Source organism: Aethalodelphis obliquidens, unplaced genomic scaffold (assembly GCF_003676395.1).
Source record: "Aethalodelphis obliquidens isolate GAN/ISIS:26980383/991018 unplaced genomic scaffold, ASM367639v1 scaffold7, whole genome shotgun sequence".
NCBI lineage: Eukaryota > Metazoa > Chordata > Mammalia > Artiodactyla > Delphinidae > Aethalodelphis > Aethalodelphis obliquidens.
This window is the reverse complement of record NW_020837951.1, coordinates 56,356,369-56,376,413: the sequence shown is the minus strand read 5'-3', so window position 1 is coordinate 56,376,413 and position 20,045 is coordinate 56,356,369. Positions and strand designations below refer to the sequence as shown.

General features: G+C 40.2%; 1 protein-coding gene across 1 annotated transcript in view; it reads left to right on the top strand.

Moving 5' to 3' along the window:
• The window catches only part of GLDC (glycine decarboxylase), a 98,811-nt gene that overhangs the window by 22,454 nt on the left and 56,312 nt on the right, over positions 1–20,045 (top strand). Inside the window, exons 4-9 of the mRNA XM_027105848.1 lie at positions 5,135–5,299; positions 9,892–9,969; positions 10,961–11,108; positions 11,802–11,998; positions 13,550–13,646; positions 19,163–19,268. Of these exons, the coding sequence (XP_026961649.1) occupies positions 5,135–5,299; positions 9,892–9,969; positions 10,961–11,108; positions 11,802–11,998; positions 13,550–13,646; positions 19,163–19,268 (791 nt within the window). The remainder of the gene's footprint in view (positions 1–5,134; positions 5,300–9,891; positions 9,970–10,960; positions 11,109–11,801; positions 11,999–13,549; positions 13,647–19,162; positions 19,269–20,045) is intronic.

Below are 20,045 nucleotides of genomic sequence, written 5' to 3'. Positions count from 1 at the left end.
CTTTTGGTTTCAATATGCTCCATTTCTTTATTAATAGGAGAACAGGAATGAACTGTCAAAGAAGTAGTTTTTCTGCTTTGGGTGTATGTGAGTTTGTGTGTGTGTGAACGCGTGGGAAGGTATTTGTATTGCTGAGGGCTTCTTTTCCCCTGGGGTATTGGTAAAAGTTTGGATGGTAAACTCCAAGTTTGATTTGAAAAGCAAATGGCCTGTCTCCTCCTTCTTACAAAACAAGCCTCCCAAGTACATGAATGGGCTGCAGCATTCCAGCCATCTGAATACTGGCCAGCTGTCTTCGCTCTTGGTGGCCGCACAGAATATTCACCATATTGCTTCCTGGCTGTGAGTGGATATGTTCATTTACTTTAGGATCCGCCAGGGTTTTGAGAGGGAGACAGTGTTGTTCTTTGCTTTTCAGTTCTGGTTTTGGGGTGCATTTTAAGTTTTGTTCCTTTGCATTCTCCGAAAGCTGATCTGAAACAGAGGGTGGTACTGGCCCTTGCCAGCCCTGATAGGGAGGGCTGTGCACATGAGCTTGGGTAGACTTCACATTATCACCCTTCTGAATGGTTGCCATAGAGATGGAACCAACAAATTCCGGTGACGTGAGGTGAAAATCAATGGGTAACATAGCCTCCAGAGAATACAAACATTTGGGCTCTTACAAGAAGATTTACATTAGGCCTAGAATATATTTTGTAGGGTCTACTTTTTGAAATTTTTGATTGCTGATAATATCAGTTAACTAATATCAAAACACTTACATTTCCCTTGTGACTATTTCTGTTTTGTGTAATGTTGGCACTGGGATTAAATGAGAGAATCTCATGAATGTTTGTCTTCCTGCAACTCCCCCACGCCTTTTTTGGTTAAAATCGTAGAGAATACTGATTATTTTGGAATAAATGTTAATGCCATGTTGAATATATCATGCATCCTTTTTGAGCGGAACAGAATGCCTTCTTGGATATGCAGATACTTTTTGGGTTTTAATATTAAAATATATCTAGAAACAGAAATCAATTGAGTTAAATATCAGTTGGAACATAGAAGTTGTAGATTACAGACATTTTCTTGATCACTGTTTTGCCTGGGGCAACTAAACCCTTTTATGCAGGATGGCAGGCCCTGTGCTAGCATTTTTCTCCTGAAATGAGGGTTTATTTAGTATCTCCAGGCTTGAGACTCACCAATCCATGTCCATTAATAGATGATTTTTAAGACCATTTATGTCTGTTTATTAGTGTAAAAAAAAAAAGTGTGGATTATAAAAGAAGTTTACAAGTAAAAGAAGTAGGATCATGTATTTGTCATCTTTGTAGGAAAAGTTTTAAAGCTCTCTCCTTTTAGCAGTGCTAATTAGCATCAGCCTAAGCTTGGACTTTGAGCAAGGAGAGAAAGGCTGAACAAGGGAGGGGGAATATTAAATCCCAAAGTCTGTGAGCAAAGGAATAGCATGGTCTCAGGTATGAAGGACTGTGTTTGGGAGGTTTGGGGCTTTTTCTTGCAGGTAACTGGGGAGCCATCCCCATTTGAGCAGGAAAGTCAAACACATACATTTGCACCAGAAATATTAGATAATTTCCTATTTTAAGCACTGTGCTAGGCTAGTAAGGCATCAAAGGGGTGGATGTAGGATGTCGGAAGGAAGACTAATGGCAACTGGTCATCATTTGGGCCTAAAAAAATCTGGACTTTTTACCTTGAGAATTGGCATGATAGTGGTAACTTTGAAGGAATTTAAGAAAAGAAACTACCTTGTTTGGTGATCTGGTTGGAGGAAGGATAGGGAGTGTGATGCTGACATGGGATGTGATGAATTTCCAGAAAGAAATTGTTTCCAAGTAGAAATATCTAATAATATCTGAATAGAAGTATGAATAAATCCTTTAGGAGAAGTCTATGAGTGTTTAAAAAAAATCTTCTAAGACCGGAACAGAGGATAAAAACTTTTCAAAACAACCAGCATTCGGGAAGGACTTAACCATTTCCAAAATGCTTTATGTATGTTAATTGGACTTGAGTGTTAAGATAATATCTGATATGGGTGATGTTATCTCCATTGATGGCCAAGAGAAATTGTCAGGGAGAGGTTTAGTGACTTGTCCCAGTTCACAGGTAATAAATTATAGAATTTAGGTTGACACCCAGAGCTTCTTAATACTTAGCATTGGTGAAGATACAGGGAAACCTGTGAATCACTGTATTACTTAAGGGAATACAGAATGGTGTGAACTGTCTAGAGAAAAACATGGCATATGTACCGAAAGATTTGAAATTGATTACTGTACACCTTATGATTTGAAATTCCATATCTAGGGATTTATCCTAAGGAAATAATACAAAGATAAGGATGTTCACTGTTATGCTATTTCTAATATTTAAAAACCAAAATTAATGTTCAATTTGAGGGGACTTGTTAAATTATGATAAATGATTTAATAACATAAAACAATCAAATGCATATTTCTGAATAATATTTAAAGTTATTAGAAATTGTCCATGGAATAATGTTAACAAAAAAAAAATCGAGACACAACTTTATACAGAGTACCATCTTACTTTGAAGTATAAATATGATTGTGATGTCAAAAAGAGACTGAAATTAATTAACCTGATTGTGGTGGTCATTTCACAAAGTATACATATATCAAAACATCATGTTGTACACTTTTAATATACACAGTTTTGTGAATCATACTTCAGTAAAGCTAGAGAAAAAAAAAGAATGTATATAGAAAAGTCACAAATTAACAAGAAAAGGGGCAAACAACACAACAGAAAAATGAGCAGAAAAAGAAAAATAAAAAAGACTGAAAAGAAATGTACCTAAATGTTAACTATTGTTATCCTGGATTTCTGGGATTATGGGTGATTTTATTTTCTCAGTAGTTATCTCAATTTTCCAACTTTTTGCAAAGAGCATGCATCATATAATCAGCAAAAAAAGGTTGTAAACATGTTCCTGACACACAGAAGATGGTTAATAAATGGTAGCCGATGTCTTTAAAATTTAGAACATATAATAAAAAGAAAGTAAAAATTATGGTTAATCTTGCCACCCAGAGAAAATCACTGTTTACATTTTGGTTCACGTTTTTACAAATAGGATTGTAGTATTTTACATTTTACTTTTTAAATTAATGTATCATGAGCATCTTCTATGTCAGAAAATATTTTTACATATCATTTTCACAATCCATAGTATTATATGCATATTGTCTAATTTATTTAATCATTTTCCTTTTAATAGAGAGTTTGTTGCACATTTTTCAACATTCTGTTCAGTACTGTGATGAATTCTTTGGATGGGCTAGCTGATACATATGCATGCTTGTTTGCATATGTGTGTGTATAAGTCTGTGTGTCTGTCCGTATGCCAAATAATGATTGTGAGTAAAATGAAAAGTTCATGTTAGCCAGGCTATCTAAGCATATGTCTTTGTGGTGGCAGACTATGCTGTGTATGAAGATCTTATCTGATCTGAGGTCACAGTGGCCCCTTGCCTGTGCCTTTTGTGTGCCATTTCTGCTTAGATTCCCTTTCTACTTAGTCTACATTATGTATTGTGTGCTTCATTTATTCCAGTTCACCACCCGCTTAGAATTTGGCTAACTGATTTACAGTTGCTAAGCCAGGCTGTTCAAGGAATTAATTGAAGCAAAAACATACTCTGCTGTATACACACACACACACACACACACACACACACACACACACACAACTATACCAATGAAAGTTTCAGGGAAATTATTTCAAAAGTCTTGACATTGTACTGCTTGGTAAGGCAATCTCCCCCATTCTATTCCCCCTCAAAGGTAAGAAGACATTGATTTCAAAGCCTTCAGAAAAGAAAAAAGAAAATAAAAGGTGGAAATATCCTGAATGTGATTACCAGATCAGGAGAGGAAGGAAAAGGGGTTGAAAAAAATTTTTTTTCCTAATACTCTTCAGGCTTGGAAGAACGAAAACAATAGGGATATGAAACAGCGTTACTCTCGTGTGGGAGCATAGACCCCAATCTGACACACTTTGGTAGTACAGTAATGGGTTCTTGGTGAAAAGATAGCAGCTCTTTCCAAGTCCTCAGCCACCCTCTCTCCTCTTATTTTCTTTTCTTTAAAATATTTATCACTCTGAAATGATCTTATGTATTTTTTATCTCTTTTTTCCCCACTACAATATATTTTCCTTGAGATCAGGGACTGGTACCCATCTTGCTTATGATGTGCCACCAGAACTAATCATAGTTTTTGGCACTTAGTAGACATGCAGTAAATATTTGTAGGATGAGTGAATGAATGAAGGGATGAAAAAGTGATGAAGTCACTAAGTGGATTAACTCTCATACCTAAAGACACATTTTTGGCTAATAACTGGAGGATTTTAAGGTTAGAATTCATGTCTATGCTGCCTTCGAACCACTAGTATTCTTGAATTTTGATAGGTATGGAGTTTACTTCCATAGACTTTTAATAAGTGGATAGTGACAATTCTTTTTTTTTTTTTTTTGGCTATGCCACGTGTCTTGTGGGATCCTAGTTCCCTGACCAGGGATTGAACCCGGGCCCTTGGCAGTGAAAGTGCGGAATCCCAACCACTGGACCGCCGGGGAATTCCCAACACTTCTTAAATAGACCTCTATTAATTTTTTAGGAGCGCATAGAACTTCTGGTCAGTATAAACAAAGCTCCTCTCCCCCAAAACCAAAAGTTTCGAGTATTAGGTATTAGATTCTTGGATACTTTTCTATTGTGAACCATGGTTGTGGTGAGCTTTTTTCTTTTTTTTTATTCTGTTTATAATACCATAGACAGTCTCAAGTGGATTTTAAGAGCCAACTTACAATACAGCATACTTATGATAAGATCATTAAAATAGAAATGTAAGATTAAGTAATTTAGAGGGATAGAAAAGTAAGTACTGATTATCCCCAAAGGATAATATTGTTACTATGATTTAATGCTGAGTTTCCTTACAAAAGAGAAAAAGGAAGCTTATTGTTGTATTATATGATTCTCAAGAGAGGCAAACTTAATTTTCAGATACTGAATTCTAAAATGAAGGTATTTCATGAGCTTTTTTTGAATAGTGGATTCACAGTTTGGACATAGTGTTTTGGGTCCCTTACAGGATCACCCAGTATACTCCGTACCAGCCAGAGGTATCTCAGGGGAGACTGGAGAGTTTACTCAATTACCAGACCATGGTGTGTGACATCACAGGCATGGACATGGCTAATGCATCCCTGCTGGATGAGGCCACCGCGGCTGCAGAGGCAATGCAGCTCTGCCACAGGTGAGAGGCCCAGCATGAGATTCCCTCAGGGGGAGGGACATCTTCCAGTCTCACAACTGCTGTGCAGGCGGGGGTTTCCCTGCTCCGGTCAGTGCCCAGTGACTTTGTCCCTCTTTCCCTCTCTCTCTCTCTTTCTCTTCCCCGCCCCCTCTTTCTGTCTATCACACACACACACATTTGTGTCTATGAGATATGTTGTATCAGTATCATTATACCAGTTAGTTGAGGTAACAAACAGATGTGAAATATAGTGCATTTAAAAAGCCACTGCTGTTTATTGTTTAACATTATGTAAGAAAGACGTTTTGCTCTTCACATACATGATGTTAAGTTCAGGGATGTTACAGCAACTCCGAGATAGTATCAAGGACCAATGCCCCTCTCTCTTTACCATCGTTAGTGCGAGGCTTTCATCCTGTGGACTGAAGAAAAGCATACAACCTAAAAGTTGCAAGTTAAGTTTTATTTGGGGATCTTACTAAGGATGAGAGCCCCGGAGACAGTCTCTCACACAGCTCTGAGGAACTGCTCTGAAGAGGTCAGGGAGGAGCCAGAACATGTAGGAGGTTTTTGCTGGGAAAAAACCATGCAGTTGAACATTAAAAGATTACTGCTAATCACAAAGAACAGACATCTCAGGTTAATGTTAGTGCTTTTCAATATACGGGAAGATGCAAGAGTTTGGGCTCATTGAAATTATTCCTTAGAAATGCATCTTAACTATCTTGGGCCAGTCTCCAAAGCAAATAATACTTCCTGTTTTTTTCCATCCTGAGTTCCTCTCAGGGTGCACCATCAGTGGGCAGCTGCAGTGGCTAATGGCTTGATCCTTGTAGAACTGGGATGGCGGGCAACATTTTTTGTTTACTGCAATGGCAGACAACAGTCCCGTCCACAGCCCTCCTGGTCACAAGATGACTGCTGGAGCTCTAGCCATGACGCCTGCATTCAGGAAGAAGTAAAGGGTACTTCTAGCGAAATAAGCTCTCTTTAAATAGTGTTTTGGAAGCCTCCACTCAACAATTTACTTATGCTTCATTGACCACCCCTACCTACAAGTGACCTGTGGAAATGCAGTTTTTTTCAGATGGGCACATTGCTGCCTCCTACATATTGGGGTTCTGTTACTATGGGTGACAGGGAGAATGGATATTGGGTAGGAACTAGCAATCTGCAATGTAATATGTAAATAAGCATCACCCTGTTTTATGAAGAATATTCTTCTCAGGTTGTATTTAATGTTTTATAGCTTTTCTTTTTCTATTTAACAATATTTTGTGAACATTTCCCCATTTCTTTAGTCAGCTTTCTAAACTGTGGCTTTTATTGGCTACATAGCAATATTCATTTGCATGGAAGTACCATAATTTATGTAACCTCACCTCTATTGTTATACATTGTTTATTCCCATTTTTCACTGTTATTAATGGTATTTTTGTGCATCTGTAGGATAGATCTTTGTCAGAAGTTCTGATTATTTCCTGAGGATGCATTTCTAGAAGTAGAATTGCTGGGTCATGGTTAACTTTGGTTAGTATTTAGTTGATAATCATTCTTCAGCTCCTCACCTTCTTTTGTTCATTGCCTCGAGAATACATTTGAGTTTACCTTCCCTCCAGGTAGAATTCTCATGTAGATGGTCATCTGGTAGGGAAATCTGCCCACATTGATGATGTGTCTGTCTGAGGTTTTGGGGGGCTGGCCCTAGTCGACTGACTGGGTTGACTGCAGTGGCTAATGGTTTGATCCTTGTGGAACTGGCGGGTAACATTCTTTGTTTACACTCTGAATGCCCATGTAAGTCTCTTTCTTGGCTTCCACAGACTTGAGGGGTGGTTAAATGGATTCTGGTACCAATTCCAGTCAGGGAGGGGGGTTCCTCTCACACCTGAAAACAAATGAACAAACATCTGCTGGTGTCCAACAACCCCCTCCAACTCAGGGTGCCATTCTCAAGTACAGGTTGTTACCTGTATTCAATCGACTGGAATTTTCATGACCCCCTCCTCAGAGCAGCGCACAGAACTCAGAGAAACATTTTACTTACTAGAACCAGTTTATTATCAAGGAACAGCCAGGCAGAAGGGATGCATAGGGCTGGGTATGTTGAAAGGGTCAGAGCTTCCATGCTCCCTCAGAGATCCCCATTCTTCCCAAATCTCATGTTCACCAGTCCAGAAGCTCTCCAAATCCTACCCTTTGGGTTTTTTATGGAGGCTTCACTACATAGACACGAGTGATTAAATCTTGGCCATTGGCAATTGATTCAGCCTCCAGCCCCTCTTCCTTCCCTGGAGCTCAGGGTGTAGAACTGAAAGTTCCAACCCTCTAATCACACGGTTGGCTCCTTTAGCAACCAGCCCTCATTCCTCTGTGGGATGCAAAAGTCACCTCATTAACATTACAAATGACACCTTGATCACTTTTCACACTTAGAAAATTCCAGTGGTTTTTGGGAGCTGTGAGCCAGGAACTGTGGACAAAGACCAAATATATATGAGAAATATATCTTGGTCATCTGAATGACCAAATATTTACTTCCTATAAATCACAGTGTTGCAGTTGTGAACCTCGAACTCACTGGGCAGATATGGAGACCTCTAAGTTCCAGGCCCTTCTGCTTCCCAAGCAGTCCCAGGGGTAGGTTCAGGCTCTTCTTCCTGTTATCTTAGGGACAGCAAGGGGGTGGGGGGGAGAATGCCGTTCCTAGTCTAAGCTTTCACTTCTTTTCACCTTCTCTCTTCCTCATCCACCTGCTGCTGCTCTCCCATCCCCCACCTCCATCCCCTTTTTCTGAGTAAAAGCTTTCATCTCACGCACAGGCTCAGCGGCCATGGCTCATGGGCCTAGCCACTCCACGGCATGTGGGATCTTCCCGGGCCGGGGCACGAACCCGTGTCACCCCTGTCCCCTGCATCAGCAGGCGGACTCTCAACCACTGCGCCACCAGGGAAGCCCAGTAGCTGAGACCTTTGTAGTTGATGGGTCAGGGGTTCTCTCCTGAGCTTAATAGAGTCACTGGGCAACGCACACTCTGCAAGTGCTGGATTTGCTTCCTCTCTCTTAATTCTCATACCTTCCATCCTGCATTTAATTTTACCCTTGAGAAGCAACCTTGTGTTTCTTATCTTTAGGAAATGTTTTCTTCAATAGCAGTGTTTTTGTTTCCATCCGAGGTCATTTAGGCTTAGATAGCTCTTCTCTCCAGAGTTATTTAGATATAGACTTTGAAAGGCTTTGTGTATTGGACAGTTAATTTTGTATCTCCCAACTCTACCTACTCTATTGAATTTATGCTTATTATAAGAATAATACCTGTTCATAGTGGAAAATTTCAAATAGTAGAGAAGGATATAATGACAAGTACACCTTGCTGTTTCTCAGTCGCATTCCATTGAGAAACTTGCTGTTAACTGGTCGTGTGGATCTTCCTTTTTATACAATATACTTGTATCCTCCACTCATTTCTTTTTACCCAGATGCGCTTGTGATACACAAAATGTTCTGCATCCCCATCAGTTTTGTTTCCTGAAACTATGGACTGTTAGAGAACTTCCTGAATTTGGGTCTTAGACCCAACGCAGTTCCTTCCATAGCTGTGTGGCACCTGCACGTATCACAACCTATCTGAGTTCTTCTCCGCTTCCTTTGAATGAGGACACTCGGTTTAGATAATCTCTAAATGCTCCTTTGGCAATAAACTTCTCAGATGATTTTATCTAGAAGACTTAGTTTTTTGTTCCTACTCGCACCTAATCACTACCCTTTTCTTTCTTTTTCCTCATAGTATATATATATATATATATATATATATATATTTAACATCTTTATTGGAGTATAATTGCTTTACAATTGTGTGTTAGTTTCTGCTTTATAACAAAGTGAATCAGTTATACATATACATATGTTCCCATATCTCTTCCCTCTTGCGTGTCCCTCCCACCCTCCCTATCCCACCCCTCTAGGTGGTCACAAAGCACCGAGCTGATCTCCCTGTGCTGTGCTGCTGCTTCCCACTAGCTATCTGTTTTCCGTTTGATAGTGTATATATGTCCATGCCTCTCTCTCACTTTGTCACAGCTCACCCTTCCCCCTCCCCATATCCTCAAGTCCGTTTTCTAGTAGGTCTGTGTCTTTATTCCCATCTTGCCCCTAGGTTCTTCATGACCTTTTTTTTTTCTTAGATTCCATATATATATGTTAGCATACGGTATTTGTTTTTCTCTTTCTGACTTACTTTACTCTGTATGACAGACTCTAGGTCCATCCACCTCACTACAAATAACTCAATTTCGTTTCTTTTTATGGCTGAGTAATATTCCATTGTATATATGTGCCACATCTTCTTTACCTCATAGCATATTTTTAAAAATTTAAACCAGTTTGAGATTGATTTTGCTAAATGGGGTTAGAATGGGAATTGGATTTCAGTGAAATTCTAATCAGGAAATGTCACTATTAGTTATTAATGACTCATTATTTTTTATCCTATGCTCAGACTTTCCTTAAGTACCATCTTTGCTTTGCATTCTTAGACGATACTCTGATTTCTTTAATGTTCATGTTCGAATTGGGATTTTTCTTTTCAACAGACACAACAAGAGGAGGAAGTTTTTTGTTGACCCTCGTTGCCACTCACAGACAATAGCTGTCGTCCAGACTCGAGCCAAGTAATTAATTTTATTTGTATTTTGAACTCAGGGATAATATTATGCTCATCTCTGCTGTTTCTTCCTCTGATTTCCAAACTGACTGGAGTTGAACCTGGTTTAAGCTGGGGTTATTGAATTTTACTTTCCCTCCCACTTTCTTCCCATGACCTCACTGGTGAGTAAGATGTGTCAGAATTCAGGAAAAAATACACAGTGGATTTGGTCACTTTTGCTTTATATTTTACAAAAAGAACACATTGTTTTGTGTTCTTTTTTACAAAAAAGAAAATTAATATTAAAATAGTTTCAACAGTGTTTTGAAAAGTTTGAAAAGCACAGGGTAAAAATGGAACTCTCACACAACTGTTCTGATTTTGTATATATTCCTGCAAACATGGCCCATAGGGAATCCACATAATACCTAGTTTAGTATGATGTAGCTGAAAGCAGATTATATTTTTTAAGTGCTGTAATCAGATAAAACAGACACAGCACAACTACCGCATGTGGGTGTGTTTATTTACTTTCTCCTTGTAAAAGCCTTTCCCCCAATCCCATACCACCATTCCTTCAGAAGTGGTTTTCTGACATATGATAGGAATTAGATAGTTTCAGGACCCTAAGGAAGGTCTTCTTCCCTGTCTTACTGAGGTTTTCCACTCACCTAAGACCTATCCAAGGTCAAAGTGGCAATGGCTGTGTAGTTGCAGGTAGTGGTTGTTTAGCCCTAGGAAGGCATGTTTCTGCTCTTGTCTCAGGCACAGGTTCTGACAGGAAGGTGGGAGGGGAGGTGCTAACAGTGGCTGCAGGTGAGTTGGTGTGAAGCACAGTTACCACTGAAGGGCTGGGTGTGGGATGGGGGTGTGTGCGTGTTGGGATAGGGTAGGGGGTGGGGGCACTGAGGAAGGACACAGAATACGCATGCTCTAACGTGGAAAAGAAACTGTAGATGATTTGACTTCCCCTGTAAACCAAAAGCATGGTGGTTCTTTGTCTTCTGTCTTTTCAGGTATGCCGGAGTCCTCATTGAGCTGAAGTTACCCCATGAAATGGACTTCAGTGGAAAAGATGTCAGTGGAGCGCTGTTCCAGTACCCAGACACCGAGGGGAAGGTGGAAGACTTCACGGAGCTCGTGGAGAGAGCCCATCAGGCTGGGGTAGGCAAACCTCTCCTTGTGGGGGGTCCATGGAGGTGTGTCTCAATTTTGAATTATTATTGTTACTCTTTTTAGCATGATTTTTAAAAAAAGTTTGTTTAATTTCTTTTTGGCTGCGTTGGGGCTTCGTTGCTGCGCGCGGGCTTTCTCTAGTTGCGGTGAGCGGGAGCTACTCTTCGTTGCGGTGCAAGGGCTTCTCGTTGCGGTGGCTTCTCTTGTGCGGAGCACAGGCTCTAGGCATGCAGGCTTCAGTAGTTGTGGCTCGCCGGCTCTAGAGCACAGGCTCAGTAGTTGTGGTACACAGGCTTAGCTGCTCTGAGGCATATGGGATCTTCCTGGACCAGGGCTGAACCCATGTCCCCTGCATTGGCAGGCGGATTCTTAACCACTGCACCACCAGAGAAGCCCTATTATTGTTTCTCTTTTTGGTGTGTTTTAATTTCCACACCTTTATCACTTGGTAAGGTAAAACTGCCTCCTTCCAACCTCCTTTTTTCAAGTTTGTTTTCTTCACTGGTTCCTGGCACATAGTAGGCACGCAGTAAATATTTTAAATGAATGAATGAGTAAATAAATTTCACAGGATACGGAACCAACTCTGCCAGTCTGCCTATAATGGAGATAATTTGCTATCCTTCCACTGGTCTCAGGGAAGGTCACAACCTTGTCCATTTTCTCTTGTTTCCTTTCTAGAGCTTGGCCTGCTGTGCTACTGACCTTCTAGCTCTGTGTATCCTGAGGCCTCCCGGAGAATTTGGGGTGGACGTTGCCCTGGGCAGCTCACAGAGATTTGGGGTGCCTCTGGGCTATGGCGGACCACATGCAGCCTTTTTTGCTGTCAGAGAAAGTTTGGTGAGGATGATGCCTGGAAGAATGGTGGGGGTAACAAGGTAAAGCAGCTCATGTTTCTTCCCTTTTATTGTGGTTATGGGTTTTCCTGCTCCTTCTCTTGATCACAAAAGTTGTTGATTTCTCTTTGAATTTAACTGGGCCATTTTGGGTCGAATTTAACTGGGCCATTTTGGGTCGATTAAGGAAATGTAAACATAGAGTCAGAAGAGAGAATGTATTTGGGGTATGAATGTTTGGGGTGTCAATGCCCTACCTACTCCCCAACCCCATCCCAACACACCCCACACACACACACACACACACACACACACACACACACACACATCCCATTATCCCATACACATACACACACACCCCCATTATCCCATACCTGGCCTTTCTCAAATGCCATGTACCTCTTCTCGAATGCCATGAATTTGTGCATATTTGGAAAAGTATGTTTACAATTTATAGCATATTTGTATTGAAGTCATAGAAATGAATTTTAGATTGATGAAAGTCTTGAGAGACTGAATATTTTAAGTGTGTTTTATATCTAACTAGTTTCTTTCTCAAAAGTATTAACATGCCACACGGCTATGTAAAGACAAGTGCAATAAGAGATTACCATGCACACATTGGGTGTGACCTACATTATTTCCTAGAGGCCTGCCCTTTGGCCATTTGAGTAATTTCCAAATGTACTTCCTTGAGTGCTTCTTATTGATGAAAATCCTCGGGTTGAGAATTGAGATGAATGCCATGATTATTACTGTGGAACTTTAGCATATTGTTTTTGACCTTTCATAAAGCTGGGCTATTAATGTAAGTGAAGAGTCTGAATTAGTGAATGATGTGCTAGTGATGAGAAGTTCTGAAATACTTACACTTTGTCACATGATGGCAAAAGGCACTTTGCTTTTTAATGTAAAAAATAATAGTTTCTTTAAGTATTCTTACATTACATTTTCTTTCAATGATGTCTCTTCAACAGATGAGATGTGACAGAGGGTTTTCTAATTTAAAAGAGTTTCATATATCAGTTATCATCTTCTGATTTTTGTATTGAACTTCTTACCTTTCTGGAAAGTGGACCTGAGAGTTTGATGAAATAAAGGCTAAGACTGCTGAATCTTTGTGGTTATCTAGATTTTTAATTGTATTAAGAAAGGAGAAATTTTATTAGAGACAAGTGTTAGGTTGTTAACATCCTTTATTTATAGCCATATAGTTGCTTTAGATTTCTAGTATAGAAATTCTGTTTCCTTTGTCGGGTATTTCCCTTTTCTCTGAGTCTGCCAAGAAGCTCAGAGTGAAGTTTAATCCTCAATCACCATCATTTTATTAGGCTGGGTGATTCCTGGAAAATTTTCTTTTAAAGTTCCCAGCTTATTGTATATATCTCAGTGCCTCAAATCCTCAAAGTACAAACTGAAAATTAACAGTCCCCTTTAGAAGAAGATGGTTTGGAAATTGTTTCTTTATGGCCTTGCACCTAAGTAACTTTGCTGAATTCACTTAAAGGTGGGAAGGAAAGAAGCAGTTCTGTTTATGGCAACTCCTGGTGCTATGATGATCTGTACTAACCGGATGTTTTATTCTTGGTCCAGAGATGCCAGTGGAAAAGAAGTGTATCGTCTTGCTCTTCAAACCAGGGAGCAACACATCCGGAGAGACAAGGCTACCAGCAACATCTGTACAGCTCAGGTAGATCACATACCTGACCTGCTCACTGAATGTCTTACAGTCTACAGCAATGAGCTACTTGTTCATTTACTGAGTTGTTGCTTCATTCATCCACGGAGCAGTGTGCACACCAAAAATGTCAAGATCTTGTTGGTAGAGAAGCCTTGTGGTCTTGTCAGAACGCCAATACAATGTATTTTACTGTGGTTCCATGTATGCACACACTTCACCTGTTAGGGTCTCTGGCATTCTTGGCCACAGGGCAGGTCCATTATGGGTGGTGACTGGGGCACCTCCTCTTAGAGCTGAGATGGAGGCCCTCCAGGTTAGTGTGAGGAAGGCAAGGTGAAGGTGCTTGAGGTGACTGTACTGAGGGGATAGTCCAGATTGGCCAGCCGGTGGTGGCCATGGGATACTCTTACTGGGAACTCATGAGAAACATTTCTGAAATGTATGGGACAAAAGAGGAGGAGTTACCTGAATGTTGCCCAATGTCTCAGGTTAGAGGGAGCAGTGTTTTCTGACATCCAGCCAGTTCCTAGGATCAGGTGGAGGACCACTCCTGAGCATATAATGCATTCTCGGTTCTCTTCCATTCGGGGTCAGGGAAAGGGAGAGATCTCACAGATACCCCAGTAGGCAGTGCAGTGTTCTTCCTCTCAGAGCATTGGCTCACAGCACCACCGCCAGCTTTTAGAAGGCCTCTCCAGGGAGGGAGTAGATGATAAGGTCTGCTTATAGTTTGCTCCATATCCATTGGTGGTTGAAATAGTTTCCTCAGTTGGTTTTCCTGTATTATTCTTTTTGTCTCAGGGAGGCGGCTGCTTTTCAGGGAAGAGCTCCTCTAGTATTGCAGGAAGAAGCCAGTTGTCACAAGCTTGTCCTCTGTTGACAGCAAATTGATCTTTATGTGATGCCTTTACTTTCTGTAGTTTACCCTTCATTTGTTGAATTCCCTGCTTACATATCTTCCCTTCCTCTGCTGTTTTCTGCTCATGTTCTTCCAGAACGTATCTTTCTGATCATAAGTGCACTAAGGGCTTTCTGCTTCAAGGTTTGAATTAATTTTCCAGGTTAACTTGGGCATTCTACAATGAGCAAAAGTTACATTCCTACTTCTTTTTTCCTTCCAGTTCATGGATAGCTGATATTTCATTATTTCACTTGGATCATAAGAGGTCTGTGTTTTTCAGCAATGAATAAAATGATGTTTGCCCTAGAGATAGTCATACCCTGTCTTCTCTGATTTTCATTTTCTTATTCTGGAGATTTTCTGACTCTCCATTGTCTATTTCATCTCACGTGTTTCTTCTCATAACTGGTTGCATGAAACAATTGCTTGTGACGCCAGTATCATTTTCTTTGTAGGCCTATAATTATTCTCTTTTGTTCGGAGATGACTGATATTTTTTAAGCTGTTCCTTGAGCACTCTATGTCATTACTCCAGCCTTCTTCTTGTAGCACCTCTTCCATGTTCTTCTCAAGGCTGCCCCATTCCTCTTGAGTGTTGTAGGGTCCACACTGGACTTCTCTTAGTTTTGCATCACTGATGGTGCAGAATTTTTTTTTTTTTTTTTTTTTTTTGCGTTATGCAGGCCTCTCACTGTTGTGGCCTCTCCCGTTGTGGAGCGCAGGCTCCGGATGCGCAGGCTCAGCGGCCATGGCTCACGGGCCCAGCTGCTTCGCGGCATGTGGGATCCTCCTGGACCCGGGCACGAACCTGCGTCCCCTGCATCGGCAGGCAGACTCTCAACCACTGCGCCACCAGGGAAGCCCCGAGAACTTTTTTTTTTTTAATCTCTGAAAACGCATTACTGAATTCTTTAAAAAAAATCTTTCTGTAAACTTGTGACATTTCTACAGGTGTCTGAATTTGCATCATAACTTCTTCTTTATATTCTCTTATTTCTCAACTTCCACCACAGGCTTTCATTAGCTTTTTCTGAAGTCCAGGGGTATTGATGTATAATTTACATTTCATTAGCTCTCTTGTTGAGATTTAACTCTCCATATAATTCACCCATTTAAAGTACACCGTTCAGTGGTTGATAGTATTTTCACAAAGTTGGGTAACCATCACCAGCATTTCATTTCTGGATATTTTTATCACCCTTAAAAGAAACTTGTTCCCATTAAGCAGTCACTTCCTGTCCTTCTCGCCTCCCTTCAGCCCCTGGTGACCACTTATCTCCTTTCTGTCTCTATGGATTTGCCTATTCTGGATATTTCATATAAATGAGATCATACAATATGTGGCCTTTTGTGCCTGGTTTCTTTCATTCGAGATAATGTTTTCAAGATTCATCCACGTTGTAGAATTGGGAAGGAAAAAAAAATTTTTCCGTCTAACCTTCTAGGTTCTTCTAGCTGGTCTAAGAATTAAATTGATATGAGACAGATTAACAGGAGAAAATGACATTTTATACATACATACATATATGAGAGGCTCAGAGACCCCACATACATGAGAGGTTAAAGGACAGAAAAGTAAATAAGGTTATACATGTCATCCTGGGCTAAGGAATAGGATAGGGGCCAGGTGCTTCCAAGCATGGGAGGGCCGTTCACTGGATGATAAGAAGAACAAGATGTTTGGTAATTAGTTGTTTGTTCTGCCATATAGATGGGACCACTTAGATAAAATTTATCTTTGGTAATAACTCCTTTTCTGGGAAAAGTCCTCAATTTAAATTCTTCTGGGCAGTTAAGGGAGGAGCAGTAGTTTCTCTTGAGCCCAGAAGGTCTCCATTGCCTGAACTCAAAATAATCCACATGCTAAAGTGGCAGATGTTAGGGAGGCCTGTTTGGAACCCCTACAGTATCAGGAATCAATACTTCATTCTTTTTTATGGCTGAAGAATATCCCATTGTATGGGTATATCATATTTTGTTAATCCATTCATCAATTGATGGGCATTTAGGTTGCTTCCACTTTGGGGTACTTTGAATAAGGCTGCTATGCACATTTGTGTATAAGTTTTTGTGGGGACATATATTTTCAGTTCTCTTGGGTATATTCCTAGAAATAGAATTGCTGGGTCATTGGTAACTCTATGTTGAACTATTTGAGGAACTTCCAGACTCTTTTCTGAAGTGGCTGCACCATTTTACATTCCCTCCACCAATATATGAGGGTTGTAATTTCTCCACATTTTCACCTGTACTTGTTACTGTTCCTCTTTTTGGTTATAGCTGTCCTAGTGGGTGTGAAGTGATATCTCACTGTGGGATTGATTTGCAATTACCTAATAACTAATGATTTTGAGCATTCTTTCATGATTCACTTTTTTTAAAAATAAATTTATTTATTTTATTTATTTATTTTTGGCTGCGTTGGGTCTTCATTGCTGCACGCGGGCTTTCTCTAGTTGGGGCGAGCAGGGGCTACTCTTTGTGGCGGCACACGGGCTTTTCATTGTGGTGGCTTCTCTTGTTGCGGAGCACGGGCTCTAGGTGCGTGGGCTTCAGTAGTTGTGGCACGTGGGCTCAGTAGTCGTGGCTTGCGGGCTCTAGAGCATGGGCTCAGTAGTTGTGGTGCACGGGCTTGTGGGATCTTGCTGGACCAGGGCTCAAACTCGTGTCCCCTGCATTGACAGGCGGATTCCTAGCCACTGCGCCACCAGGGAAGTCCCCATGATTCACTTTTGATTACTTTAAGTATCCTAATTATGTTGTTTGTCAGATTATCAAAGAAATTTGAATCTTCTTGGTCTCTCTGTTTCTCTGAACTTCCTTTGATACTCTAATGCCTTACCAGAATTTCTAAAAGTGACTTCGTACTTTTCATTAATTTGTTGGTCAGTTGGTTGATACAGTCTCCTGTTTGTAGAAAGAATGATCTCTAGTTTAAAAAGTGACATGAATCAACCTCCACAAAGCCTCTGTGATGGGAGGCTTCCAGAGCATTCTGTGAACATCAAGCCTGAGTTTTTATTCCCAGGCAGCATAGCCATGAGCCATGATACACTATGTTATGGATGTTTTACTTCAGACATGCCCTCTCCATAGCTATAATGTGTTGTGGTTCTTCTGTATTTATTTCTAATTGTTATACAGAGTCCACAAGAGTGTCTATACCCTCTCTGGCACTTGGTCCAAGAAAGTCTACTGCAGTGTTCTCTGATGTCTTCTTTTCCTTATTTTCTTTATTGACTCTGATTTCACTTTCTGGCATTTTTGCAGTGATCCCAGAGAGATTCCTTCTAACAGCCTCACAGAGGAAATGGGTACCTAACAAAATAGATCTGATATTGAACATCATCCAACTTTAAAGCACTGTGTTTCTCATCTGAGTAGTGTTTCTGTTCTGTAATGTGCCCCTTCCCACCTTGGGATGATTGAACATGAAGGTGGACCTTGAACTGCTGACCTAGTACATTAGGACAAAAGTCACTTTAGTGGGACTGGAAACTCATAGAAACCATGGTGCTGGACCAATGAGAAGGGAGGGGCTGTGGGAGAATTGAATGGACTAAGCAGGTGAGGAGTCTGAGATTAGAGTTTGGGTCGGTTACCTAGGGTGATATTGCATGGTTAGAAGGCTGCTGGTTGGTAGGATCTAGGGTGGAAAAGCAGGTGAGGGATAGGGTGAGAGAGAGGAGAGACAGGAGGTGGCCCTCCATGTTTTTCCCCCACATTGGCCCTCATTTTGGTTTCTGACCCTTGCCATCCTCTTTTTATCCTCCTCCCTGACCCAAGATGCCATGACAGTGGTCCCTTCCTTGCTCCCTATGCTGGATTCCATCCCTGAGTCTCTGAGAGATTCTAGTGCCATTCTTTCCTATTCTCTGTCACACTAGGATACACACTTCCCTGTAAATATTTTTGTGAAACTTCAATCAACGGTCAGGAGAGATATCTTTACCCGAGAAAGTCACCTTACTGTCAGCAGGGAATAAGCCAGTAGGTTTTGGTTTTCCCTTCCTAATATATCTCCTGCCAACTCATTTTGGTTTTATTCCCCTGCGTCCTGCATTTTCATCTTTGGTGGTCCTTTGCATAGATTCACCATTCACCTCTTGGTTGGCTGAAATTCAGTTTCTAGTGTTTTATTTAAGGCTTCAAGAGAATTATACTCCCTGACTTCTTGTGTGTTTGAAAATTTTTCTTGCTTTTATCCTTGAAGAACTGTATTATTGAGCATAAAATTCTTAGATCTCACCGTTTTCCCCTGAGGTCTTTGTTGTTCCACTATCTTCCAACATTAAATATTGCATCTCCATGTCTGATGACAGCCTGATCTTCCCCTTTATGGGTTGATTATGTTGCATGGATGGAGCGCCTTACTAATGGTCACATTCAAAGGTTTAGTATAGTGACGCTAGGGTGTCTTGGATGCTGTATTTACCCCTCAGATGGTTGGGCAGGTTATGAATGTTCTCCAGCTATCACAGAGAAGGCAGGGAGTCTGATCATTTTGCTTTGTACCTGCTTTTAGTTTTGGCATCTCAAGTCAGAACAACAGTCCCTCCCACTAATCATCTTCCTGATATCACATTGTTGAACATGATTCTTTAAAAGCTCTTTGTCGTTTTAGGCTCTCTTGGCGAATATGGCTGCAATGTTTGCAATCTACCATGGGTCCCACGGACTGGAACATATTGCTAGGAGGGTACATAATGCCACTTTGATTTTGTCTGAAGGTGAGTCAGTTTTCTGTTTTAAAACTTTTGGTTATAACAAGACCGATACATGTGAGTAAATAAAATTGAAAACTCACTGCATGTCTAATACTACATGCAAAATTAAAAGTCAAATAAAAACCTAGGAATAATATTTTCAACATCTATGACAGACTGAGTGTTAATATATTTAATATAGTGAGCTCTTCCTCAGTCCCCCCACCCCATACACAAGAAGAATGAACACCCTGAGAGAAAACTGGACAAAGGACATTAAATGTAATTTTAAAAGAAAGTATACAAATGAACATATATAATTTCAACCTCACTATTAATCAAAGAAATGTAAATTGAAAGAAAAAAATAGTGTTTCTCTCATTACATTGGCAGAGATTAAAAAGAATCCTGATATTGGTATGACTTTTATGAAGGCACTTAAACAATCTGTGTCAAAAGCTTTTAAAATGCGCCTACAATTTGATACAGAAATTCTAGGAATGTATCTAAAGGAAATAATCAGATAATGATGTAAAGGGTGTGCATTGAAACATTATTTACAATAGCACAATCTTGGAAACAGCCTAAACGTCCAATAATAAGTAATTAGTTAAATTATGGTACATAATTTAAGTTTGAATATTATATAGCCATTAAAAATAATGATAGAGGTTTTGATCTGTAGAAAAGCAAAATCTTCATGATACATTAAATTTTTTAAAAAAGGGTAAAGAAGTATATGTACGTGATATATCACACACACACACACACACACACACACACACACACACACACACACAC